Raw genomic sequence first — 27098 nt, 5'->3', positions numbered from 1 at the left:
TTAGCTGGGGCTATGCAAATATTTGTACGTGTTAATTCTGAATCCATTGCTGTTATTAGAATTAACAGGAATTAGAAACATTCCATGGGAGCAGAGAGGAGAAGCATAAACCTGTCATTTACTTGTAGGTTTGTCATGAGGTGGTTCAAGGAGGAGCTGTTTGATGGCCTTGGTGGCCCTGGTAAATGTGATGTGCAAAGTGGATGTCGAATGAAACAAGGGCACGCACAGAACAGACTTGCTAATGTTTGTTAACATCAGGGACTACGAGTGCATAAATTCACATTTGTGCAGGAAAATTTTACCAACATGCCCTTTAATTTATTTTTTTTTAAAAGAAATTTGCACATTGAATATTAAACACCTGAAGCTCTATAAATTCTACTGCCAGAGCTGCCACCGTATTGTTTATTTCATGCAGCACCTTTCTCAAAGTTCTGCAGAAACTGATTAACATTTGCATAATACATTTAACACGAAAATCCAGAATAAATTCATTAATGTTCCCCTGCCACTACCCTTGAAAATATCAGCGGCTGTGTGGCATCACAAAGCTCATTAGATGAGCAGAGGGGGAGGAAGGGTGAGCACTGGATTTCCTGAGCAGCTCTGAAACAGGAAAGGTCAGTGCACTGAGTGTCAGCACCTGAGCAGCAGCACGGGGAGCTCAGAGCAGGCAGGGAGAGCTGAGCCATGGGAAATGTCCTGCTGGAAAAGGTCTCTGTACCACTACATAAGAAGCATGAACTTTAGGAGGTGCCATCCATGCTGGAGTAGAAAAATGGAATGCAAAATGCAGATGAGGATGCTGCTCCTACAGCACGTGTGTTCTGCAGGGGCAGGCAGCAGGAAGCTGTTCCAGTCCTCCTGTGGTAGAAGAGAGCTGGCTTGGAACAAACCTTGGTTTTCTGAACAGGTGTTGCAGAATAAATGGTGATGTTTTAAAAGTTGTGCAAGGCTTGGTTTTATGGCACCAGACCACGAAATCTGGGGTGTGTGCGTGGCCTTCATGGGAGTATGGGGACAGAGATGCCACTCCTTGTTGGTGCTCTTGTATGGTAAAAGAGCAACAGTGTACAAAAATTAGTAATTTCAGCTACAACTGCACATTCAAACTCTCAGTTTTGTGTTTAAATTCCCACCCAAAGACTTGCAATGTGTGCCAGTGAAGTAGTAAGTAGCAACTCCAGAAGGCTTCTGTGTGTTTCACTGATCCCCAGAATCACCCTGTGGGTGAAAGACAAGGCTGATGAGAGAGAAACAACCATTTTAAAATGAGACTTCATTTTTAAACTCCTCTAATCCTACTTACAGCACAAAGAAACAGCAAAGTTTCAGGAAGCTATAGGAGTGACTGTCCCTTTATAGTTATCTTGTTTTTCACTGTAGTCATTCAGTGGCACAAATTAGTTTTCAATTGTTCTTTCTTCATTTTCTATTATTTTTTTTCTGCTGCTTTGAATTCTGCTTCCATGTCACAGAAACAAAACAAAAATGTCATTTAGACCTGTATAACGCAAATAACGCTTCACAAAGGTTTGTTTACTGAAGCTTTTGTGCTTTGTCTCAGCCTTTTATGAGTTACCATGTCCATAAGTTGCAGCTCTCTCCACGTTAGGCTTTTAGCTTTTCATTACTCATTACCATTTCAGCCTTTGGTTGACGACCCAATTATTTCTGAGTTTTTGATTAAAACAAAGTAAAAGGTCACAGTTTCATGCTGCCCTTGTCTTTGCCATTTCTGTTGTGGTCTGGCTTTGTAAAGTCCAAGTTTTCAGTAATATTCTTCAGCAGTTTTATTCTTCTGATAAAGACACTCTGATTATGGTGCCATATTTTTCTTTTACTACTTGGTATATGTAAAACTTGACACCATTTCTAGGAGACAAAAGGCCAGGATGTGTCACCCAGATTATGGAAAAGAAATAAGTAAGAATTTAATAATGTTTTCTCTGAGTGTGTGATGAGGGGAAGAGGAAAAATCTGCCTGTTTCATGTCACAGTGAAGAGTGGGCAGTGTTTTGTAATGATGTTAAAATATACATGAGGAAATGGGGAGATGCTCTGAGCTGAGGTGGCAGTGAGCATCAGAGAAACATTTTTGTGTGACCCCTGTCAGGGAGATTCAAGCATATCAGATGTTGGTACATTATCTTACATATCCCAGAACTCTTCCCTTTGATCACACTGACCTCCCACCTCCGTGACACTTGGAGGCAGAGATTTACATTTAAAAAATGGGTTTTCTCTGAAGAATTTCTTCCAGTAGTAGGAAGGAAACTTGACGTGCCTCTGTCATTCGGATGAGCAGTGTTGAGTGTTCCTCTGGCAGTGCAGGCTCAGGGTTAAGTGGGAGAAGTAACAGCCCAATAACAGAGAATTTCTGTCAGCACACCCTGACCACAGATCATGATGCAGGCCCTTCCTAGCCTAAATTTGGCTCAATTTCCATTTGCTGTTGTTTGATAAGACTTTAAAGAGACGTGGATCCAGACAAGTCAGAAAAAAGTAGTTGTTTTTGACAGCTTCCCTAGCTAGATTTGAAAGACAGGTGACAGTGGAATGGAAGATGATGCCTAATTTAGGTAGAAAGACCGTTCTGTTTAAATGAGGATGGACAGTTGGAGTGGCAGGGTAAGTGAAGTGCTGTGGGAAGAGCATCCCCTTCATATCTTTTTAAAAAAATGAGCAGTGTCCTGTGAGGGGGTTCTGTGTGTTTGGGAGGGGAGGTGTCAGGAAAGCCCAGCTGTGTTCCATGCAGATGGGAGGGCTCCCAGCTGATCCATCACAGCCCTGCTCACCCAAGCACAGGGCTCAGCTCTGTCTGGAACTCTGCTGCTTCCTCTAATCAGCATTTAAACCCCACATTTCCTAAATGATGCAGCAGCTCTGTGCCCGTTCTTTCCTTTTTTGGCAGGACATTTAAAACGAAATAAAAATTCCCTGAAAGCTGTTGTGCATGTTGGACATGACAGAAGATGTTCAGTTGAGATTGTGACCTTTCAGAACAAAGAGACTGCTTTTGAAAAGGGGGTTCATTGTGCTTCTGGCTCTAGTAAGATGAAAAACTTGAAAAACCAGTAACATGAAGGCTGTGCAGCAAGGATGAGCTCCCCAGAGGTCCTCTTGTGTATTTTTGGTTGTCTCCCAGTGGATAGATTCTTTCTCTCTGTGCAGTGCTACCACAGTTCCAATCAGTAGTAATTACAGAAATTTTCTCATTTTTATGAGTAGAGGGATGTGAAAAGCTGTTGACAGCAGTCTGCAAAGGAGCTCAGCTGTGGAGCTGCTCTCCCTCTAGATCCATCACAGCCAGAGCTGCTGACCTAAAGGTTATTTCCCAAGGAGTCAGGGCTTGCTCAGAGGTCTGTTCAGTGTGCAAGGAAAAGTGTGATTAGATATGTGTGAGCTCTTAGGATTAATATTAACATGGTGGAGCTGCCTGAACATTTGAATACAACACTGGGGAATTTAATTTTTTTATTTATGTGTATATATATATGTTTGCAGATGATTATTGGAATGCCTGTCAAAGTATTTAAACATGTACATGACTTGATGCAGATGGGTGTAAAATAGGAATATCAGCTAGAGTGGCTCAACAGAATCCAGCTGGAGGGATGGCAAATGTCACCAAACAGGGGGGGAAATGCCTGCTCAGGAGGGAGAGCAGACAGTGGGTGTGGGCTGGGGCTTCTTCATTGATATGCTACAGCCAGCAAGTCAGACTGTGCCCTTCAGGCTCACAGAAGCTGGAATGAAGGAGGGGGCAGTATTGGAGACATTCCTTAGGAGCCTCTTCAGGTGATGGGGGAAGGAATAGTGGTGGTATGACATGGAATGGTTTCCCCAGTGCTCACAAGTGGCTGTGCCATGGTGGCACATAGTAACTCCTACAGCCAAGCATTTTGAGGATTGAGTGTCAGTGTCTTTTGACTTTCCTGCTTTCTCAAGGTCTCTGACATCTTCTGAGTGTGATGCTTCTGTTGACACTGCTAAGGCAGATCTCTGTCTGTATCTGGAGATTTTTGTGTGGTCCATTCTCCCAAGCATCCTGGAGAAAAGGCAATACTGGACATGCTTCAAAGCAGCCCTGTCAGTCAGTTCACCAAGTGTATTCCTCTTTTCATCCTTCCCATTTTAGTTCCTTGGCTATTCCGTTCAACTTAATGCTTGTTACTGATGTTTCCTGCTTCCAGAGGATCAGAAAGGTAGTCTGAGTCCTTTAGACATGTGTGAAAGTTAGAGATGATGCCCTTCTACCGATTTACTCAATGATAACTTGATAACTTGTATCTGGGAAAGGCTGCTTCTGAAGTATTTATTTCTTCAGGAAGGCAGCTCAGGATAATGTTGAATTTGCTGGTTGGAGCAGTTAACTCAAAGCTGCTCAGAATCCAATAGATTGCCCCATAGCCATTCCTCTTATTGTTTCAGTTTATCCACAAATCTCTCTTACTCTTGTAAAATTGAAATGAAGCTGAGACAACTGTCCCCATCTGAAAAGATTTCAGTGCTGCTTGAAGTCTCCTTGCACTGGCAGAAAAAACAATTGAGCTTGAAGTTTGAACTGAAAGACAGATAAGATCACCAGGAGATTTCCACAGCAAATGCAGAATATATTCTTCTCTAATGGATTCTTAGTGCTGTCTGGCAAGTAATTGAATTGCTTGGGTATGAAGGGAGAGGGAACTGGGATGGGGTTGCTTGGTGGATTTTTTTAAAGACCTCAAATTTTGTGAAGATAGGAAGTAAACTGTGGTTTCCCTGCATGACACAGGATGTCTGTCAGACATGGGGGAAACTAATTAAAATGTCACAATATGTACATGAGGGTGATGAGGCAGAAAAGACCAATCACTTCCTTGGTTCTAGGAATTTGTCTGTGTCCCTGCTTCTATCTACTCACTGTGAAATCTGCGAGTAATTCGTGCTCTGGGGGTAGGAATGAGGCCACTGGGTAAATCTGGCTTGCTCTCTCTCTCTCCCATTGGAGTAAAGCAGAAAATAAATTAAATCCATTCTTGCTCTGCTGCATTTACTAAAGCAGCCTCTCTCCAGCTGGTGATAGCAAAGATGCTGGTTCCTGCTGTCCCATCATAGCCAACACTGGTGCACTCTGCCAGAGGACCAGGGCTAGCAGAGGTTAGCACTGGGGCAGCTGGGAGGGTTCCACAGCCAATCTCTTTCAGTGCACAGCATGTGAAGGGACAGAAGCAAAGCAGCACCCGCCTCTTTCCCCATCCTGTTGTTTAAAAGTGTGAAGTATGTCCTGGAAAGCCAAGGGAATGATGGAGAGAGATAATAACACACCCTTTGGTGTATTCTTTGGAAGCACTCGAATGGCCAAGAGGTGGTCCAAGCCTTACAGCTTGCATCATTGAAAACCACTGAACAACAGCAAAGTTGGGGGGGGGGGAAAAAAAGGATGATCATCAGGGAAATTGCTATAATGGTAAGATAATTAGAACACAGAATGATTAACATTAGTCAGTGTGCTGCATTGGCAAGGACTGTGCAAGTTGACATAATGGGCCTCTTCCATATCAAACATGCAGTTTTTCAGCATTCAGTTTAACACTTTCATGTGACTTTATTGAAGTTCACAGCTGAAACAAGCATTTGGTGCTCATGTAATGTTGCACAGTACCTTTCCTCTCCTGTGGCTACTAGGACTTTCTTTTTTTCCCTGTTGTGCCTACGGTTGCCAAAGGATAAAAGCCACTTTCATCATGGAATTCTTCTACATTGTTTTGAATGACAGCTAGACATGAATTCCTGGGCATTTTTTCTTCCTGTCGTGCCTGATGGAAATGAACTCCCCTAGAAAAAGAGTCCCTGTAATTTCAGAACATGGTTGTCTTCTTCTCAAGGAGAAAATACAGGGACTTAGGATATCATATGCTGATATTAAAAACAAGTACTTTTGTAAAGTCTACTTTATAGTAGGGTCAGAAGACCATCTCTATTTATCATCTTTAATGTTTGCAGATTCCTCCTGCCAGCCCTTGTGTGTGGGCCCTTGGGTTTGCCAAAACTAAACTGGTGCAAGAAATGAGATTTAGCAGCACATTTAATAGCTGGTTTTGTAACCTGACTGAGTTTGGAGCAAGACTTGGAATGCAGAATGGCCTCAGTGGTCCCCATCTCTAGCGATCATTGCAGACATGTAAACATTTGTTCTGCTTTGATTGCTACCAGCACTGCTGGCTCATGTATGGATCAGGACATTGGATGTTTTGTCTCCTTCCATTTTCCCAGGACCTGCAGTGGCTTTCTGCTTGCTGTGCCTAGACATGGGCTGGTGTCTGGTGTTTGTGCTGGACACCCCAAGCTTTCCCCCACCTCTGCACATACTGAGATCAGGCACATCCTTCATCACCAGCTGATAGAATCTGCTGGTGTGCCATGGCAGAAAATCCCTTGATCTCAGTAGTGCTTTTCTTTTTTCTTGTATCCCTTTACTATGTAGATAAAACATCATTTTTTCTGTAAGATGTTGGAGAGCACAGCACCCAAGCCCCCCTCTCCGCCCGGTGCGGGGCCCTCGGAAAGGAATTGCAGTCACGCAGCCGTGCAGTGAATATGGAGAGGGTGTTTGGTGTGGTTTGTATTTTGTGGATTATTTTCTCGCTCTTTCTGACCCTACCTCAAATGAAATTCCTGCACTTCATCCTTCCTCTGGGCTGGGCAATCAGCAGCTACAATCGAGGGCTGTAAGGAGGCAGTGGTCAGGCATACAAAGCAGTTGTATGAGCACTGAGCAACCAGGACTAATGGGGAGCAAGGCCGGGAGCAGAGACAGAAATATGGCAGAATAAGATTCATTAGGGATCAGATTCAATAACTGTAAAACGATGAGAAGTTTATGATCAAAGGCATACTTTGAGCATTTTAATGACATAGTCATTTAATCCGTTTAAAGCAGATAGATAAGGAGTTAAGTGAAATCTACAGCAGCTGCCTTTCTGAGCTGTTTATGAACCTGTTCCAGGCTACAGATCACAGTGAAAGGCATAGGATGGATGCTTGCTGTAGTAATTGAATAGTATATAACGGGCTACCAGGCTTTACAGGCTGATTTACATATGAGGTCGGTAAAACTTAATGCAAACACTTGTGGTTTGTGTTATTAGTGTGCGTGGTTCCTCAGCTATTTTTAATGTGCATGCTACTAGCAAGAGTACAGAATGAAGAAAAGAGCAGTTACTTAAAAAGCTTTCTGTGCCAGGATATTTAATTCCCAGTGAGTGTACCTCCTCTGGAAGTAACATCAGTATAGGTTGTTGTGGTGACAAGGTTCATATGGGCTCTGCCATTCAAACCACCAGGTCACCAACCATAGGAATTATGCATCTGAAAAAACCCAGGAGAGTCAAGAGGCCACACCAATTCTTTACCATCTTTTCCTTCTACTGTTGCATTTTTGCTTTCCTCTGTCTCTCTCTTGGGGACCCTCTTTGGTTAGTTAACTTCCTTCCCAGCTTTTCTTGACAAATGCTTAAAAACTCTCATGGGACTGTTGGTGGTGTTTTGCTGCCTGTGTCCACAGAGTACAGCTCAACTCAGTCCCTCATCCTCACAAGCTTTTAGCCTCCTGGACAGCACAAATTACAGCTGGAGTGCTGCCTGTGCCTCTGGACATTTCTCTGTTTCTCAGGTATTCACTCTCCCCTTCAAAACTCCCCAGCACACACAGAGATTTAGAATAGCACTTAAAGCTCCTACATCCCACCTACTCCTTCCCTTCGGTGAAACCCTTGGTCCCATGCTCACACTGCTGTGGAGAAGCAAGCAGAGGGGGCTCTTTCTCTACTCACAGCTCGAGGCTTGTTCAGCTGCTGGAAGCACAGTACTTGCTGCTGCTGCATTGTTTGAGGCCATGGTGCAGACACGGGATCAGAGCTGTGGGGAGCAGGGAGCATTTCCCAGGGCTCCAGGCCATCTTGTTTTCTACTTATCCAGAAAGTTGCTGTCCCGCAGTGGTATCGATTAGTTTTAAAATACAGAGGTGATAAATGGAGATTTCAGGTGGTTCTGGTCAATGTGACTGCAAGGGATGGAGCTATTTAAATCGAGCCTGGAATATCTTACCTTACCTCATGCTGGTTTTCCTAGGAGGGACTTGCTTGTGGCTAAGAGGAACAACTCCAGCTCTCTTGGCTTGTGCTTTGCACAGGACCCACCTGCATCCTCTTCCTGCAGCTCCTCTCCCCCACACCGACTCCTTTTCTGCTGCTTTGGGATGCCTGTCACAGCTGCTGGAAGGCTGCTGCATGTCTGAGAGACCAGCCAAGGCTGAAGGTTACAAATCCCTTGCAGCATCCCCTGGCTGCCAGGTTATAGATCAGGGTTTAAGCAACCTTGGGTCTGTTGTCAATCTGCATGTTCCCGTTTCCTGAAAGAGAATTGGAAAATATTTGTCTGGTTTGAAAATAAGTAAAATTTGTGTTTTGAAATGCTGGCACTAGCAGATAAATCTCTCATCACTCCACTCCCCTATTGCTCCCCTGTGTCCCTGTGTTTTTTCAGCTACCATTCTTTCTCAAGAGCTTAGAGACTGAGCACTTGAGAGTTCACTTGTAGAAAGTAATATATAAAAAACTGGATTTTGATTCATCTTCTGGCTTCAAGTATCTTGTTCTGTTCTTTGAGGGTGCCTGTTTTCACTCTATTTACACATGACTATTTCAGTGGTGATAATGGTTTGGACTAGCAGCAGCTGCCCAGATGAGAACTGGAAGTGCAGCACAGTAACTTACCCACAATAAGAGTATTTCTCCACTCCTAACCCCGTGTCAGGAACACTGGAACAGGTTTTTAATATCTTTGAATGCTAAGGCTGTCTGGGTCTATGATAGCACAAAACCTGTATCTGACAGAAGCCCAAATTAGCAATAAGATTGTTGTAAGCAAAAAACTCAGGACTCAGGCTCTCTTCTTCAGTTATTTATAAGTATTTGGTCAATTAAGCTTATATCTGGAAAAGTAAAACCTCCATGTAAACGATGGTGAGGGGGAGAGGCAGGAGAGAAAGCTCAGCAGCAGCAGGAGGAAGATGGTGCCAAAGCAGAGCTGGGGACGTGGCTGGGTTATTGACAGTGCACAGGTCTGGCAGGCAGGAGGTGATGCCACTTCCAGCTCTGTTGTGGGTGTGACTGAGTTAAGTGGCTTCTGTGGAATCTGCAGATAATATCCCTGAAATGTGGTCATTTGTGCTGGGAGGGAGATGCTCAGACCCTTGGCCACAGCAGTCCCTGTGTCCCATACACAGTGTGGTTTGGAGATCACAGAGGGAGGGAAGCAATTCTGAAAGAAAAAGGTTTTGCAATAACACATTTCTTTTGAGCATCTATTACACCTGTCCAAACCTACCAGGTTTGGTCCATTGTCAGATTCTGGCACAGTTTGCTTTGCCTGGAGCAGCTCTGGATTTCTTTAGGCACAGCTGGCTGATCTTGACAGAGCTTACATGGACTGCCCAGCCTGCTAACCCCAAATTTGCTGACCATCTCACCTGGCAGAGCAGCACTCCTTGTTCTTTGCCTGGTAGTATTCCATTTTTTTTTCCATTGGAGATTATCTCATTTAATAGCTTTTGAGAGAGGCAAACACATTTGTGTGTGGTTTAACTTAATATACAGGCTGCAGAGCTGAAGTGAAGGCACTGATCAGTTCTTACAGTTGAGATAACATTCAGAAAACAAATTAGAGTTTGCGGTTGGTACGGATCCAGGCAGAATTCATAAAATTGAGTAGTATTTTCAAGTTGAATGTGGACAAGCTTATTATGGATCCAGAGAAACCAGGCATGTGTTGAGGAACTAGAGATATTTGTGCTTTATTTTTTTGTTAGTATAGAGAGGCAGCCATGTTTTGGTCTCCTGTAGGGCATTTGTAACGTGGGTTAGAGTTACTGGCCATGGCAAGGAGGGATTTGTGGGGAACTGAGAGTAGCAGGCTGGGTTTTATCTGTTGCAGAATACCAGTGTGCAGCTGGCTGGTGGAGCTGGCTTTCCCACTGTGGCAGCTCATGACGTTCCAGGTCTTTCCTGAGGGCAGAACCATACATTTTTATCTGTCTGAAGCTGTGCTTGAGACACATGAAGAATCTCAGTCATGTTGTTGTTACTGTGACTCCTGCATGCTGGAGCAGGAATAATATGGCATTACAGGGGGAAATTGTGCTTTTTCAAGGTGTTTGCTTTTCTGCTCCCCTTCCACTCTGCAATCCTTCAGTACTCCCTAAAATCCTTCTGCACTCCCTAAAAGTGCTCTAGACTTGATGTCAGGTGCTGCCTTCAGAGGGTGGGAGACTGGCAGCAGGATGTTGGGTGGAAATGTAAGAAATAATTTGTTAAAGCTTTGGCTTTAATGAAGGTGAACACATTGCAGAATGGTTATTTTACAAAGAATGTGTACACATGGTCAGGGGTGTGGCAGATAGAGGTGTGTTTGTGTTTTGTGACTTGTAGAGCTTTCACATCTCAGTCCATTTTTGTTTCCTCTCTTCATCATCTCCCAGAAAAGTAGTTCTTAAATTGACTTTACTCCCTTTAAATCAGGATGGAGACTCCCTAATGTAAAGCCTAGGGATCGAGAAAGATGGCAGGTGACAAAGCTGTTTCCATTCTCTGATTTTTTTTTGCACTCTTAATCACCAAATAACCCTTGTAATTTTCCAATGAGCTGGATTACATCTGTATGGATCAGTATCCACATGTTCAAATTGTCATTATGACTGTGAGAAAGACATTTCCTTTAGGGGAAAAAAACCACAATCTCAGTATCTGGGTCTTAAGTGCCATTCTGATTTTCCATCACCTGAGGATTTGAGCAGCCCTGCCACTCTAGGATATTGAAACGAACATAGATTTGAAAGTATTTTTATATTTAGAGGCATTGATTCTAATATAATTTCTCTACAAATTAAAACTCTCCTTGAAAAAGATTAAACTGTCAGTGATAACATCTAAGTTCTTGTTATGTCTAAGAGGAATAAATGCTGAAGTTACAGAATTGTCTGGAGGCTTATAAAGTAAGAGGGGGAATTAATCGTATGAGAGAGAATGGATAAAAGTATTGGATAACACTTTTTTTTGAATTGGAGGAAGTGGAATGAGTTGAATTAAGAGGTTTACAGCCAAAAAGAATACCCATTAGTCTGATATAACACAAAAATATAGTTTTAAGAGAAATCTGCCCAGTGACTTGTGGTTGCTCCATAGACTCTTTTTAATAAGATATCAAATATTGATTTAAAGACACTGAGTAACAGACAATGTATTGGTTTCCCTGGTTAGCCATCCCTATTAAAAATATATATTATTTCCATTTCATTGGCTTCACTATGAAGTGAAGCTATCAGGTTCTCTCTATGCTTTTGTTTGCTACATTAAAGAACCATTTAGTGTCAGATTTCCACTGAAAACCCAGATCAAATTGCTTCTGCCTTCTCCATAGCAAATGAAATAGTTTGATTTCCATTAATTTCTCAGTGGAAGATGTGTTTTTTTTCAGACCACGAATCATTCATGGAAATCTTCTCACCACTTTCCTTAATTTTCAACAGCACCCTCACGCCTGCACACCTCACTTGGGTGTGTTATCACTGTAGGGGTCTCATCAGCGCTGCCTTCAGGGATGGTATTGTTTCTTTAGTCCTTCCTACTCAATGATACATAAAGATCCTGCCTGCTCCTTGGTCTCTTTTTTTTCCCTCACAGCATTAAATTAGAGGTAACCCTTAGTTATTAACTGTGGCCTCTTCACAGACACTGTCTTCCAGAAAGTACCCGCTGTGTTCTGTCCCTGAGACTGTTCCGCTCACTGGGATCTCTCACGGTGCATTTGAATTCATAAGGAATGATTGTGCCTATGCAAAATCAGATTTCTAAGCTATCTTTGTGGGCTTTATTGTTTGCTACAATTCTGCCTTTGTGTTATCTGCATATTTTAGTAAGGTTTTATTATTTTCTTACGTATCCTAGAGAATGTGTGCTGCATACAATCGGCCAAAGAAGCAATTCTTGCTGGGAAAGTGTCCTGGGGTGACTAAGTGTCCCTAAACCAAGACAGAAAGTAACAGGGAAATGCCACTATTAGTTCATCAGCTTTTTGGGCTATTTAAAAACTGCCATAGTCTGATTTTGCATCATGCTGCTTTTAAAAGAAAACGTGATTTTGATACCGAGGCAAATATATTACAGAATTCCTATTCTGTTATGTCAACACAGTTATCTTAGTTAACTAGACTTGAAATCTCTTCAAGTCTGTTTGACAAGACCTATTTTCCATGAAATTGTGTTACTTGCTTTTTCTGATCTTTTCTTCTAATGGAGTTATGTATCAGCCCTGTCTTGTGAGTTAAAGAGATTCAGTTTGCTGCATTCTGGAAGCTTCGTGAAAAGCGAACAAGGCAGCAGATAACTCGATCTGTATGAGGAGAGCTGGTTAATCTCATTTTTCAGTCTTCACAGTCTATTCACCAGCCAGTGCTGTCTTATTGTGACTGCAGTAAAACGTGCAGATCAATACTGCCAATGGGTGATTAGCAATTTGCAAACTCCAGTAAGTGAATACATCCGAGTCAAGGTTTGAAGTTGGAGAAGAAAGTGGAGGAGGAGTGATTGAGTGGGCTGCAATAATGAAAACGGATATTTCCTCTCAAGTGAAATGTAAGCATTGTTGAGCTCTGTTAAGCAAGATGATGGCAGAGATTTGTACTCCTTTCACAGTGATTACAGAAAATAATATTTTTTTTCTGAAATCACTAACATCAAATGTGCTTTTCCCTTATCACCCCTCTTGATCTTTTTTTTCCTCTGCTGTTGACCTGCTGGAGGATAAAAATGTCTAAATTTATGCAACTAAGATGTTTATCGTTGTTCTTGAGGCCACTTTTTGCTTGTTCAGTCAGATTAATTCCAAGGTGCTTGTCTACTACTCAGTTTCAGGCAGAAAATCCCTCATTTCTGTCAGTATGTTCCATACCAAAGACAATTTTGGGGTTCTTCTCATGAAAATAACTCAATAAATACCTTTTATTGAGTTATTACCATCTAAGAGTGCAGCTGAAGTAACAGTAATTTTAAGGCATTAAAACTGCATTAGAAACAACACAGTAACTGAAATATGAAAAAGGAGCAGGTAGTTCCTACAAGGAAGAAAAGTTGTATTCCCCCTAGCAAATGTAATCTGACCCCTGAAAATTCAGGGTGATTGTGTGCTTAAAGATACACCATCTGAAAATCTGTGGTTAGAGAAGTACAGGAAGGCTCTCTTTCAGGTTTTCTCCAATGATGTTGAAATGATGCTTTCTCAACTGCAGCCAGGCTGTGTTTCCAAGCTCTGCTTGTGTTGTCTGATTAAAACTTAATGGGGAGGAATTAACTACCACTGTACAGGAGCATGGTGTGGTAGCTGTAGTGTAAGGCTGAGCTGTCCTCTCCTCCCTGGATTATTACACAAAGGCTGGAGAACTGGATTCTCACTGAGAAACACCAGAGAAGTAAAATTTCCCCTCATCCACCATTTTCTTTCATAAAAATGCTGTGATGGGTGTTGGCAATGAGGAAAGTGATGATAAAAATCAAAGCCTGAGTTTTATACAGTAGGAAATGCTGCATTATGAAGGAGGTTTTGTAGAGTCTTAACAGTTTAGAGATTGACCTGGCAGTCATAATTCTGGAAAAACCTGGCAGTGAAATTTAAAATCATTGCCCCTTTGCATCTCTGTGCAGAATGTGCTGGTTGCCCTCCAGTCCATTAGCACAGTGACGTAAAACTGGTGAAATAAAATCAAACTGGAGGCAGGACAGTTGTATTTCAGACCACTAAGTCATGTGCTGTTGTTAGGACAGTTTTGTGCCTGCAAAATCTATTTCAAGGTAGATCCAAATTGGATTTGGCTCAACTTCACAGCAGTCTAAGCCTGAATAAGGAAAATGTGTTGTTGGGGATGAAGTGATGTAAGTCAGGTTTAGCATGTTTGACAGAGACATTTTGCTAATGGGTTGGTGATCCCAGTGTGACTTTTTAAAGCATTTTCCCATATCTTTGGTTCAAACTGCATTTACTTGAGAAGGCATGAATAGTAATAGAAGCTTTGCAGGCAACCAAGAAGTATTTTCCCCCAGGGAAAGCCAAGAGGGGATATTTAAGCAGATGGTTGTGCTGATGGAAGTCCCCGTGTGAACAGTCTGACCCAGCACATGGAGTATGAAATTTTGGGGGATGTAGTTTATGTCACCTCCAGAGATGCAGCTGAAATTGTGAAGCCTATTCTCTTGCCAGAGGTGTTTTTCTTTGTCATAGGAATAGAAGGATTTAAACAGAAATTCTGCTCCATTGCCAAGGTTCAGGTGAGTTCCTTGTGCCATCTGTGAGTGGTTGCTCCTTCTCTCCCCTCTGTTTTGTCTCACCCTGTGATGTTACAGCCTGAAATTCCCCCTTCACAGCCCAGGAATTTACTCCTGTGTGGAGACTTTCTGTGTCTCACCATTACAATGGGTAAAGCACAACCAAGTTACCAACTCTTGCTTTGTCAGGCCATATGTAACTAGTGAGGGTATTGATTTAGTTTTGATGTGATGTAGTTTATAAATATGCATAAGGATTTAGGGTTATTTAGCTGTGCTTTTTAATTCTCCTTGCATTGCTGGCTCTTCTAGTTGAGGGTTTCTTTGTATGCACAGCAACCCCTTCCATGACAGCCCTGTTCTCACTGCCTGGGACATCTCTAATGTTCCTTAATCCCAAGTCTGTAGAAACTTTTAATAGTCAAGGAATAAAAGGAGACAAAGTGATGCCCTTCTGCATAGGGACCAAGGGAGCAGAGTCCAGCTCTCTGAGGAGTTGGGTGAGGAAATCTGGGGCAAAAAGGTAATCATCACAAGGTGGGGAGAAGGAAGGAGATGGAGAAGACCTTTTTCATGCTCCTAAACAAGGAGAAAAGAACACTTTTCTTCAGGGATCCTACAACTTGCTTAAATTTAAAAAAGAATTAACCTGATCAAATGGTGAAAAGGGAGGGAAAACCAAACATTTGTCTATTTGCCCTGAGGAGATAGAAGAGAATGTACCATCTGAATCGATATTTGGATGTTTTAGACACTCAGGTCTCTCACTTGAGAAAGATCAGAGCAAACAGAAGAGGGTTCTGCCTGCTCAACACATCTAAGGCAACCTGCAGTGACTTCTCATGGTGAATAATGTAGGTGTTTGCATGGATAAAAGGATGGTATTGTACATGGATACATGTTTCTCTGAGATGTTGGAAGCGTTCTCACTTTTCCCTCTACCCAGTTATCCATTACTAGAGGAATTTCCACCTGGTTGGACATTGAGGAGATATTGGGGAAGATGAGCTCTCCCCAGGGGCAAGACAACCACCACATCACTGTGAAGTGACTGTGATAGAATGAATAAAACTTTGCTGTAGCTGCTTTTCCCCTTGGTGTGTTGCAGGGTTTGGTTTTCCTCCTTTTCCCTGCCTGCTTGGCCACAGCAGAAGGTGTGTGGGAGGCAATAACCCCTGGCAGGGAGAGGCTGCACTGGAGCTTGTTTAACCTGCAACACATTTGCTGTAAATCCCACTCAGACACTGCCCAGCTGCTCCAGGAGATTGTCAGAAACGAGTCCTCCAAACCACTTGTGTCTGTCACGGTCTCTCTGTGATGGGAGAGGGAACTTGACTTGCTCTTTGAGTGGAAATGCTTCCAGCTTGAGACAGGAACTTGGTAATGGTGGTGGGCTAGCTCAGGGGGGCAGCCAAGGCTGAGGGTGCTCATTCATTCACTTCAACTCAGTGGGTTTGCTTTGTACCCTGCCAGCTTGGAATTAGACATGCAAGGACATAACATAGTACTTTTATATGCAATAAATTACAGGATCAAAAGGTCCTGGTGCACTTAAAACCTTTAGGAGACTCAGCATTGCTGTTGTGGTTGACCTCAGCATCCAGCCTGTGCCATGTGTTTGCTGTACAAATACACAACGTGATTGACAGCACTTCTTGTCACTTGTTTTTCAGGCTTTTATATGCTCAGATGAACTTTGATGCTTCCATGAAGGCTTTTACATAATTTTTAATTATACATCTTTATTTTTATACCAGATAGTATCTAAAAAAAAATACCCGTAGAGGTTTTGCTTTTTGCTAATGAGATCCATTAACTGGAAAATCCTATTACATTGCATTTCACTTTGCTTTATAAAGTCTTGAAAGCAGGACCTCTGCTGCCATACTTCATTCTGCCTCTTCCCTTCCATCTGGATACTGAGGGTCCTGGTCTAGCACAGCCAATTTGTGTTGCTTCTCTCCTCTGGGATCTCTCCTTGAAGTCCCATCTTGAATTCATTCCAAAGTAGAGCTTTACCAGCAAACAGAGGATTATTGAGGCATTAAAATAAGATTTAAAGAGCATTGTCATGAAGGGAAGCCTTGAATGGCTGAATATCTGGATTGGAGTGAATACTACAAAAAAACTCACTTCAAGTGTCTGTCTTTCTGGTCTCCTGAACAGTAACTGTATGTGCATGTTGCAGAATAAACAAGAGAGCAGCAAAGAAATAGTTAAACTTTTTGGTAAAGTGTGTACTTTTACTGAAACCCTAGATTTGGTCTGACACCTCTCAACAATATTCTCAACCAAAGTTACTTCATTTGTATGGGAAAGTTGATAGAATGTTTTTTTGAAATTCAGATCTGTGAGAGACAGCATTTCTCACCATATAAAGTTAAGACTTATCTCTGAAAAGGAATTTTTATAACTCACACTATAAGCTCTTTGGGGCTGTTTTCAGAACCTTTGTGCTTTTTATTTTCAGCGTCTTTATCAGAGGTTTTTGAACCAGCACAGGTCTCCTCTGCACGCTACTAGACTGTAAATAATAGCAACTTTTTATGGACTTTGTTCTCAGGAAAGACAGGAATCCTTGACTTGAAAAAACTAGTGTAGAAACCCTGGAATTCAAGTCTCTAGGTGGTAACAAACCATCCTAGAGCAGACTATGATTTTCTTCCATTTCAATAAAAGCAAGAGCAGCAATTGAACAGGACAGTGAACATTTGGATGCATTTTTTCTTTCAGATTATCCCAGCTTCATGCCATTCCATGTCTCTCTGTCCTGACTCTTAACCTTCTTGTCACGTTTGTTTGCATCCCAGACCTCATCTGAATGCCTCACTCAATGCAAATTACAGTCTTGCATCCTCCAGGGAACAACACGTTTGAAAGAGATATAGGAAACAGATCTCCTTTTAAAACTACCTGAAGGGCTTCTGCACCACTGCTAAGACATTTTATTTTATTACTCCCATTGTAGCAGCGTCCAAAATGTGTTACATGTTGTACCCAAAGATATGGTCTGGTGTCAGAACAGTGTGATTGGAGCTTTTTCTGTCTGTGATACAGCCTAACTCCAACCACCTCCCTGTCTCATTGCTAATTTGCTGTGGTGAAAGAGGCCACAGGGAGGAATATCAGTGGGTATGGACAGTGTGGAAGATCTGCTCAGGAAGGAAGAGAAAAGGCCCTGTAGAAGCCTTTGTGGGAGGAGCAGCTGTTGGAGTGCAGTGGGGAAGGTGATGTGGGACTTTGCTCCTGAGAACAAGGACATGGAATCTGTTGTGCTGCTGGAGGAGTTACCAAGGATGAAGAGGCACAACCCAGGCTGACACAGATTGTCTTCACTGCTCTGGAAATGGCTGATGTTGGGTGTTCAGGAGGCCAGAGGTGAAAGGTTGCCTGAATGAAGGTGTATGAACAAGAGGCTGCATCAGCTGGGCAAGGAGAAAGATCTTCCTGTTTTGCAGAAGAAGTAGCAGGTGTTGTGCTAAGAACTGGCTAAGATAAGGATGGAAAGGTTGCCCAAGTGAATTCCTGCTGCCAGGTCTCAGTGCTGTGTGTGTGCAGATGCGCACAAAAAAATGATGGAGAGAGAAAAAGGGTAGGGAAGCGGCATGAGACCTAGTGGGAACAAATGAGCCTTTTCCCAACATCCAGCACCTTCTGTTTTTCTTTTTTTTTCCTCCCCCAACTGTTTCTGATGTCAAGCATGCACATACTGGCAAAGCTACAAGGAGCAGGTGGTGGTTGTTGCTTATTTGTTAGTTTGCTTTGTCTCATCTTTGCAATCCATTTTTGTTAATACAGCTCCTGTTCCACAGGCTTTAAAGATCCCTTGGTGTGGTTATCTTGTGTGACAGAGGGAGCTGGGGCGGGTGAGCGTGCTGTGCTTTGTGCACTGGGTACAGAGGGAATTCTTTGGGATGCAGTTTACTTTGGGTATTATTCTAATCACTTTAACAAGCCTGAGCAAAGAAACAAAAAGAACAAAACCAAGAAACAGAATTTCCATTAAAATGGCGTTTCCTGAGGTAGGATTAAGCTCTTTGAGGCTGCCTTGTACTGGGTACAGAAATGCATCCAATAGCCTTTTGTGTGAGAAAGCTGAGTAACCAATTTTTATTTTTTTTTTAAGCTGTTAAAGTTAAAATTTAGGTAGATCAAGAGAAGCTGCTCACCTGAATATCCAGGCAGACTCTAGTTAATAAGCTACTACAGCAAGAGCTGTAGTTGTTGGGGACCTTGCATGTGCTTTTCAGGTGATAAATTCCAATTTTGCCTTCCCGCTAGTTTTTTGTTCTCCATCTTTGAGTGAAATTTCCAATGGGTATTGATGCAGGACTAACAGCAGACAATTCTTGACATAAATGCTGAGCCATTAACTGTAAGCTGAAGATAAACATGTTCAAAGACAACTTCTAATGATATGTGACTTGTCTGCTTTCATAACTCAGTGGAAGCAACGGGGTGTTCATTAGCTGTGTGCAAAGCCTGTGTGGCTGTTTACCCACAAATACCACATGTTTGCAGTGAAGCCAGTCAGTCATTCCAGAAACTCCAAGCCTTGGGGAAGGTGTGTTTGAGCAATGTAAAGGATCTGTGGTAAGGAAGAGGCACTGAATCCCAAGAATAAACCTGCAGGTCCCCAAAAACAGTGTCAGCTCCTCCAGCATCAGAAACCTGGATTATGCAAGAATTCAGTAGCTGGAGCACAACACAGTGAAAGACCAGCCAGACGCCTTGAGTAACATTTTGTCCTATCTTTGGGGGATTCAAGATGTGCCACCTCTGTTTTAGTCCAGGATTTACCTGGATTTTATCTATTTATGTTTATTAAGTGTACCACCAGGCTGTGCCAGCAGTGAAGTGCCATCCTCTGCTCAAGAGTTCAAAGGTTCAGTTTTGGACATTGACCACCTGCATATACCCAATTACCTGCTGTGTGTTAGTGTTTACAATTTAAGTTATTCTTTTGCCTACAAGAGGCAGTAAATGGAAGCAAGAGCATTCCCTGGCCAGTTGGATGCTTTTCAAACATGTCTCTTCCAGCATCCCCCCAGCTGATGCTTTGTGTTTTATATTTGTACAAAAGAAACTTTCCCATCTGTCTCCTACAGCTAGATGCAGTCTTTATTTCAACTATTCTTCCAAGGTAACTACTGACCCATTTAAAGCTGATATAATCTACTAAGCTCCTTAAATCATTTCTATTTAAGTTCTCCAGTACTGAATAATGCATCCCAGTCCAGAAACCTCGGAGATTTCTCTCTTTAGAAGTCAGCATGGGAGGAAATTCCTTAGCTTAGAAGGCTGCAGTGTTTGGGTGGCTCTCACCACTCATGAGAGTCGTGTGAGGAGGAAATGGTCCTTTCCTTGAAGAGCTTCCAATTGCCAGCCTTTTCTCAGCAGGGCCAAGCACAAGCTGTTGTATTGCCAGCCAGCAGCGATTAAACTCAGCTGTCCATATGCTCCACCAGAATTTATTGTGCTGCTCAGAAATCACAATCTTTTAAGGCTGATAGAGATACCAAGACTGAAAAAATGAGGTACTTAAGTGCATGTCAGTCCCATCTATGGGGTTTCAATGATTTTGCTTGCCAAAGCATTAAACAGAAGGAGCCTGTGAGGATGTGAAGTCAGCTGAAAATCCTTCACAGTGCCTGCTGACATTGTATCCCGACACTCATTGCCTTTTTTGGGAATGTATGGACTTCTTTAATTTCATTAGTTATGTTAGATAAACATATTCACACCAATGGATACCATTCCCCTTGCTACCAGCTCTACCTTCTGATCAGAAATACCTGCAGCAGATGAATAAACCTTAAATGGAGTTGTTAAGCACTGAATGTTTCATCAAATGTAAAGTGGTCCACATGGTTTAAGTACTTTATTCTTACCTGTGTGCCTGTGAAAGTGAGTGGAGTAGAGAGAAAAGCTTTTATAGCTCCTGGAGAAAGACATTGCTGAATTGGGACTGTGCAGTTTTCAAACAACCAGGAGGAGAGATGCCAAAATAAGTTCATCCCTTTTCAAGGTGCTGTCACTGGCAGCTTTCATTGTTCTTCTAAACAACCCCTCTTCTAAAGGAAAAGTTTCTGTTTTTCAGAGATTAAAGCAGTCCTGTCTTCATTCATTGCTTTGGCACTTGACTGATTCTTCCCTAATGGGCAGATTACTTAGGAAGTTTTTGAGCAGTAATTTCAACACCTAGACCAACATGCTGACTGTTTGACAATAATATACTTTTAAAAAATGACACATAGCATCAGCACAATTATCTCCCTGGGGTGGTGGTTTTTTTTTCAAGCTGGAAGATGGAAGTGAGAGGGGAGGCAGCAGAATCTGACTTGAGCTTGTACCTCGCTTCTAGATGACAAATTGGCCCTGTTTCAAATTCTTTTTTTCCATAGTCTTTTGTCAGAAAGTTTATTGATAGCCAGAGTCTTACTAAATAGTCCTGCCAGAGTGTGCTTTATTGGATTAAGCCAATATTTGTGTGTGGCATCTGCAGTGTTTGTCCCACATGGTGACTCCACAGCTGGGACAGCAGCAATGGGGTGGTTCATGAGAGAGTTTCCCTTGTGGATACCCTGGGGCATATGTCTGGAAGGCTGAGGATAATGCATCAAAACAACATTATTTCACAAATTGTGGAGTGAATTAACGTGTGGAATCAACAGGTCATCTCTATAAAATGTCCAGTGCCCTTCTGTGAGCCAAAAAAAAATGGTTTAAGCACAAAATCAGCTACTAGTATCTTGCTTTCCAGGAATGAGTAATTCATTTTTTTAAGTGCCAACCAGGTTTGGTTGCAATCAATCAAGGTATTTATTGCTTTCCCCTAAATTGAAGCTCTGTGTACATTTTTCTGACAAATCTGAATTACTCGTTCAATGTTATTCCTGAAAAGAATCAATGAACGCCAGCAGTTCTCTCTAGTCCAAGTCATTTACTCTTCAAAATCTCTACAATTTCTGTTTTTTAAGGTATTGGAGAAAGCAGGGGTAAAGAGGGGATGCTGCTGAGAAACTGGCAGTAATGTGTTATTTTTGCTTTCTGAGACACTGGCCATGATGTGCTGATGAGCAAAACAAGCTACCAAGATACTGCTGAACGAGCCAGGGGTGGGATGGCTTTCCAGCAGAGCTCTGTGGGTCAGACATCGATTGCATCGCCCAAATGTCCCACATTTCCATATAAAGGCACCATGGGCTTGAGTGGATTTGATCAAACCTCACATTCAGGCCAAGTTCCCAAACCTGCAGCACGATTTTCGTGCTTCTTGGAGAAACCAGGGATACATTACTGTTGGTTATAAGATGTTTTTTATCTCTGCTAAGCAATACCTCCTTGCATGTGTTGGTTCAGCACAGAAGCAGCATCTGGAGCTGTGCCTGGGCAGCTGTTTGGGGAGTCCCAGCTCCTGTTCAAGGAACGTGGTTGTGTCTTCTGTGCCTGCCTTTCAAATGCCACTGTTTGGTTTTCCTCTTCAGTCACCCAAGATTAGAAATGATTTTCTAAATGGGAAAATCTGGTTTAGGTCTTGTCTCCCAGTGCCTGAAACAATTTTCCAGGCTTCTGCTGCACAACTGAAAGGACAAAATTATGATCAGTAAGACTAATTTATCGTAGGTGGAAGTGCAGTTGACAGAGAAAAACAGCAATTTACATTTTCCAGAACGAAAGGGATTCCAGGAGGATGTTGTTTGCTTTCTTCAGTCCCTGGTTTCCTACCAGCATTAGTGTTTCATGTCTGTCAAAAGCTAGTGAGATTTTAATGCTGCTTTTTTGTCTCATATTTAGCAATTTCCAGCCATGGGTCTTCATAGAGCCAGCCCTAAACTGCTCATTTTCATGACACAAAGTCAGTCCCAACCTTCAGAAATTTGGGAAAAACACTCCAAACATCCCAAGCTGTGATGCTGCTTTGACTTTCTGTATTACCTACACGAGACCCATCCCTTTCATCAGACACTGCCTCTGGTCTGCAGCGTTTCCATGGAAAGCTTCCTGCATTTATTTGAAACTCCAGAGAGTGCCAGTAAATTCCCTGGAGACTTAAGAAATGCTCTGCTTGGTAGGACTGTGAGGTGGCAGCATGGTCTGGTGGTGAGGAGGAGCAGCTCTGAAGGTGTGTTTTCTTTTCTGCCATGCTGCTGAGGAACCTGGAACCAGAGACTGCATCTTTCCATACCTGCACTCCCCTCACATACTGCATCTTTAGGCTCTCATGTCTGCTTTTTGGGCTTTAGGTTCCCTGTGGGGTTTGTACAGGACCTGGCATGCTGGGATCCCTGTCTCACTTGGTTTCTTTTAGGTATTGCTATAATATAAACCAGCTGCACTAATATTTTAGCTGTAGGGAGAAATGTACTGGTTTGATGTGTGCTGTGTAGAAGAAAGAGAAAGCTACTGCCCCTAGCCCAGAAATGTGAGTAGCATAGCAAATATGTTAGTGATCTCCCAGAAATGTTAAATGAGATGGATTCTGCCACTGCCTTCATAGCACTGTGGGCTTTTAAGAGATTCTCTTGTCTCAGTGAAGTTTCAGACTGATGTGCTGAGGAGAGCTGGTGAACCCTGAAAATAAGGCTGAGTCCTGGTGATGAGTTTTAAAGCAAGATTTTTCAAGGGGGGGCATGTTATGAAAGAAGAAGATAAATAGTCTGAAAGATTTGTGAGAGCCAAAGCACTGTGGCTTCATGGCAGGGCTTTGTGGAAAGGCCAGATGGATGATGGAAAAGAGTAAATAACCTGCAGAATAAACAGATTGCTGCAGTGTGGGTTACAGCAGCCCTAGCAGTGTCCAGGTGTGCAAGGCTTTCCTCACAGGGCCCTGCTGCTGTGTCTGCAGCAATGGTGATCCCTGCACTGGAGCTGGAACGGTGCTGGCAGCCAGGGTGAGGAGCTGGGAGCTCTGCCTGTCCTTGGCAAGGGAAGCAGGGCCAGAGCCCTTCCCAGCTGGTCAGAAAGACCAGCAGCTGCCCAAGGAGAGCTGGGATCCACAGAGCATCCTCCTCCCAGCCAGAGTAAGCTCTGTTGCAAACCTTGGAGTTGAATCTCTTCCCTTGAAAGATAAACACGAGAGTGAGGAGTGCCCTGACCTGTCTGGAGGAGTCCTGAAGTGCAAATAGCATGAGAAGGTAACGAGCTGAGTACAAAAGCAGGTTTGTAAATGCCAGTGTGTGCTGGGGAAAATATATCTAATGAGCTGGTGTTGCAGCTGTCTTCCTTCTCCCTCTGTTTGACATCTCCAAGATGCTGTTTGTGTCCTTCAGGTCTCACCTGAATTTCTCTTGATCAAGGCTGACTGTGGGATTATTTGTTCTTTTGGCCTGAATTGCCTGCTTGGCAGTCAGGGGAGGTTTTTCTCAGCCTGGCTATGGGAATGGGATCACAGAGCTGTTGCTATGGGGCTGCAGGGCAGTGCTGCCCTCCCAGGTGTTCCTGAGGTCACTGAAGCGAGGTTTGGGCAGTAGAATGTGCATCACCTACTCACTGCATGGCCAGGGGTTGGGAGACCACATATCCTGTCTGTGGGCAGTGCAAACAGCTGGGAAGGGCACCTGAGGTTTCCATGTCTGAATCTTCCCAGCTCCCTGGAGTGAGCTCTTGGGTCAGGGCAGACCTCTGGGAGTTCCTCCCAGCCCTTCTTAGCCTGGGACATACACATGTGATCTCCTTTCTTTGTAACTTGCATGTACCCTGTGGAACAGGGACTCTCTCCTACCCAGAGGCACAGCTGAGGGCAAACTGATTTCTCAGAGTAGTTATGAGGAACCACCACATCCCTCTTGTTTTTTTAACTCTGGGAAGAAAATCCCAGAAGAGCATCTTTGACCACAATGGTAGAAGCTGCTATTTTGTGAAAGCTTAAAAATTTGTCCATGCTCCTTAGCACTCTTCCAGCAAACAGAGATGCTGGAAGATTCTCACATGTCCTTCCCTGGCACAGCCCAGTTCTGGAGCTGGAGTGGTCCTTGATTTTGTCAAACCTGTTTTTGATGCTGTTTTGTGTCTATTGCCAAGCTCTGGGCAGTGAGTTTCAGCAGTTCACTGCCTGATGAGGAGCTTCACAGTATGTGAATAGAGATTATTTTCAATAAAAGATGTTTGGGAGTGGGATCTTCTGGGGTCTCTTACCAGCAATGATCAGCAATGCAGGATGAAGTTGCTCAGTCTCTGCTCTGGTTTGCATGGAAAAAAACCCCACTTAAAGTTCTATCACGCCTTTAATGGAAATGAAATGATAAAATTGGGATAATACCTACCTCATGCTGCTCTTGAGGGTTAATTAATGTTTACAAAATCACTTTAGGTCTCGAGATTTAATTGAAGGAAAAATATTACCATATAAAATAGCTTTTTATGCAGGCACTGCTATAGGGTTTCAGCTGGGCAGAGTGCCGTGGCAGCCAGTGTTAGCACATGTTTTACTACATTTATGGTTGTGAGGCTTCCTGTAGTTTATATGAAAATTGTCTCTCTGAAATCACAAATGAAACATCAGTGTTTTCCTCTCTCTTTGAAAGAATATTAATTTGCTATCCTAGGGCTTGACTGACTATTTAAACCGCTGTAAATACAACTGTCCTTTGAGAAAAAAGGAATGGAATATCTGTTCCCTTGCTTGGGATGAGCTGATACAAGTTGCTAATGACTCCACCTTTGGATGCCATGGATGTTGGTGGTTTATATGAGCAATAAATCAGGCTGGCACTGGGTGTCCTGCTGTCATTTAAGGGTGCGTTTGGGTGTTCATTATAATCTCCTGCTATCAAGAGATTTTAAATGCAGCTATAAAACTTCATTTCTGGAGTTAAATTTGATTGTGGAAGTATCAGCCAGGGAACAAGTTGTGTTAAGTGGGGTGTTTCTGTTGAGTTTTTTCTGGTTTGGTTGTTTTTTGTTTGTTGTTTCCTTTCCTTGTTTCAGGGTTTTGTTAAAGATGGAGTAGGAAGAGAAGGAGAAACAACACTGGGTTGGGCTGCCTTCAACTGTTGGAATAAAACCTTGTCACTGCATAAATGTCACCTTATTTTCTTCTGTAACATTTTTTTGTTTCACAGAGCGGTACAGGCTGGGTGGGCTTGGAGGTTGGGTTGGTTACCCAATGTGCTTTTGTTTTTTTTTCTGCCACCCAGGGTGACTACGACCCCAGCAGAACCAAAGTTCTCCATTTCAGCATGAACCCGATGAGTTTGGCCAAGCAGCAGCGCAAGGAGGAGCAGCAGCAGCTGCAGGAGGAGTGTGAGAGGCTGCGGGAGCTCGTCAGGGTGCTCCAAGGAGGCGGCTCCATCTCTGGAAATCTGGAAGGAGTTGGGGGTTTTCAGTCCCCACAAGAAGTTGCAGGTAGGCTGCTGGCTTCTGGTTCTGGGGATGCATTTATTCATCCATGCTGCCAGGGGAACTGAGTGCAGAAGCAGATGGAGGCAGTGCAGTGTGTGTGATGGAGTGATTGTATGGAAAATGAAAAATGGAAAAAGCTGGGTTGGTGCAGCAGAGAGGGAATGTGTAGTGGCAATCCTGTGGCAGTGTGGTAGAAGGTGGGTGGTAAGGCTAAATAATAATAATAATTCATATCATTTGCTCATGATGAATGAAATACCAATACAACAGCCTTCATAGGCTGATGCTGCTGACAGAGTGAAAGGAAATATTTCCTTCCTTTCAGGGCTGGTTTAGCCCTTGAGGTAGTACAGACAGCAGGAAATAACTTTCATAGCTGCAGGGAAGCAAGTGGTTGGAATCTTTTCAGACCTGGCTTAAAACAAATTAATATTGTTTATCAGTGTATATGTGCCCCATTAATCACAGCTACATTCAATACTCCATGAAAGCAGAGTACATCTTTCACTGAGCTAAATACATTTCACAGAATCTGTGGCACACCAGTACAGTCTGTCTTCCTTTCATATACCTGAGGGAGACTTTTTAGTACAGTAACCCCAAAAATCAACACCTCCAGACATGTTCTCAGACTCTGAAAATCAAGGTAAGGATATCAATAAAGCCTAACAGATCACCTGTAACACTCAGAGGGACCAGGCAGAATCAAGCTATGCTGAAGAGCCCAGGAGAAGTTACTGCTGCAACTCTGTCATTGCCTCAAAGCAATTTGTTAGAGAAGAGAAAAATGAAAGGGAACTGAAGGTCTGTGTGGAGCAAACCTGGTGTGTTCCAACTGCATATACATGGTCAATGTCTGGAGGTCAGGATCCTCCCTCAGATGAGATTGAGAGAGCAGAGCTTTTCCCAAAGGTCACAAGTGCTGGAGACTTCAGACCCACAAAAGGACAGAGCCCTGGTTTAAAGAAAATGCACTTTCATTTTCATCACCATCTTTCTCTGTTATGAAACTGAAATTCTCAGAAAGTAGCTTGTCTGTTTTCCCATCGCTCAAACAATGGCACTTTATTACTGCTGAGAATGTATTTGTTCCAGCATCTCAAAGTGGATTATGGTACTATATAGCCTTAAAAATATGATGGTGAGAAGTGCAGATGGGGTGGTTTATAAAGTGAAGAGCTCACTGCCTGTTACAAGTGACAGTTCTGTCACTCCTGCTAGTGGATGCTGTAACAGATGCATAAGCATGAAACACTTGGCAAGCATTTAAAAAGACCACTGTCTGTAGGATATTCCAGTCTCAGAGCCCCAGTGGGCAGTTCTTGGGAATAGCTCTCACATTGCAGTTTGGATTTGGAATGCACTAGGTTTTAGGGGTTTAAATTGCAGCAGATG

At 42.9% G+C, this 27098-nt stretch overlaps 1 protein-coding gene across 4 annotated transcripts in view; it reads left to right on the top strand.

Annotated features, from left to right (window-relative positions):
- Positions 1–27098, top strand: part of MAD1L1 (mitotic arrest deficient 1 like 1) — a 346255-nt gene that overhangs the window by 198107 nt on the left and 121050 nt on the right. For all 4 annotated transcript variants that reach the window (XM_015643261.1, XM_015643258.1, XM_015643260.3 and 1 more), the window contains one exon: positions 25499–25706. In XM_015643261.1, the coding sequence (XP_015498747.1) occupies positions 25499–25706 (208 nt within the window). The remainder of the gene's footprint in view (positions 1–25498; positions 25707–27098) is intronic.

The sequence above is a fragment of the Parus major genome, chromosome 14 (genome assembly GCF_001522545.3).
Source record: "Parus major isolate Abel chromosome 14, Parus_major1.1, whole genome shotgun sequence".
NCBI lineage: Eukaryota > Metazoa > Chordata > Aves > Passeriformes > Paridae > Parus > Parus major.
Note: the sequence above shows the minus strand (reverse complement) of the source record. Positions and strands in the feature narration are given on the sequence as shown.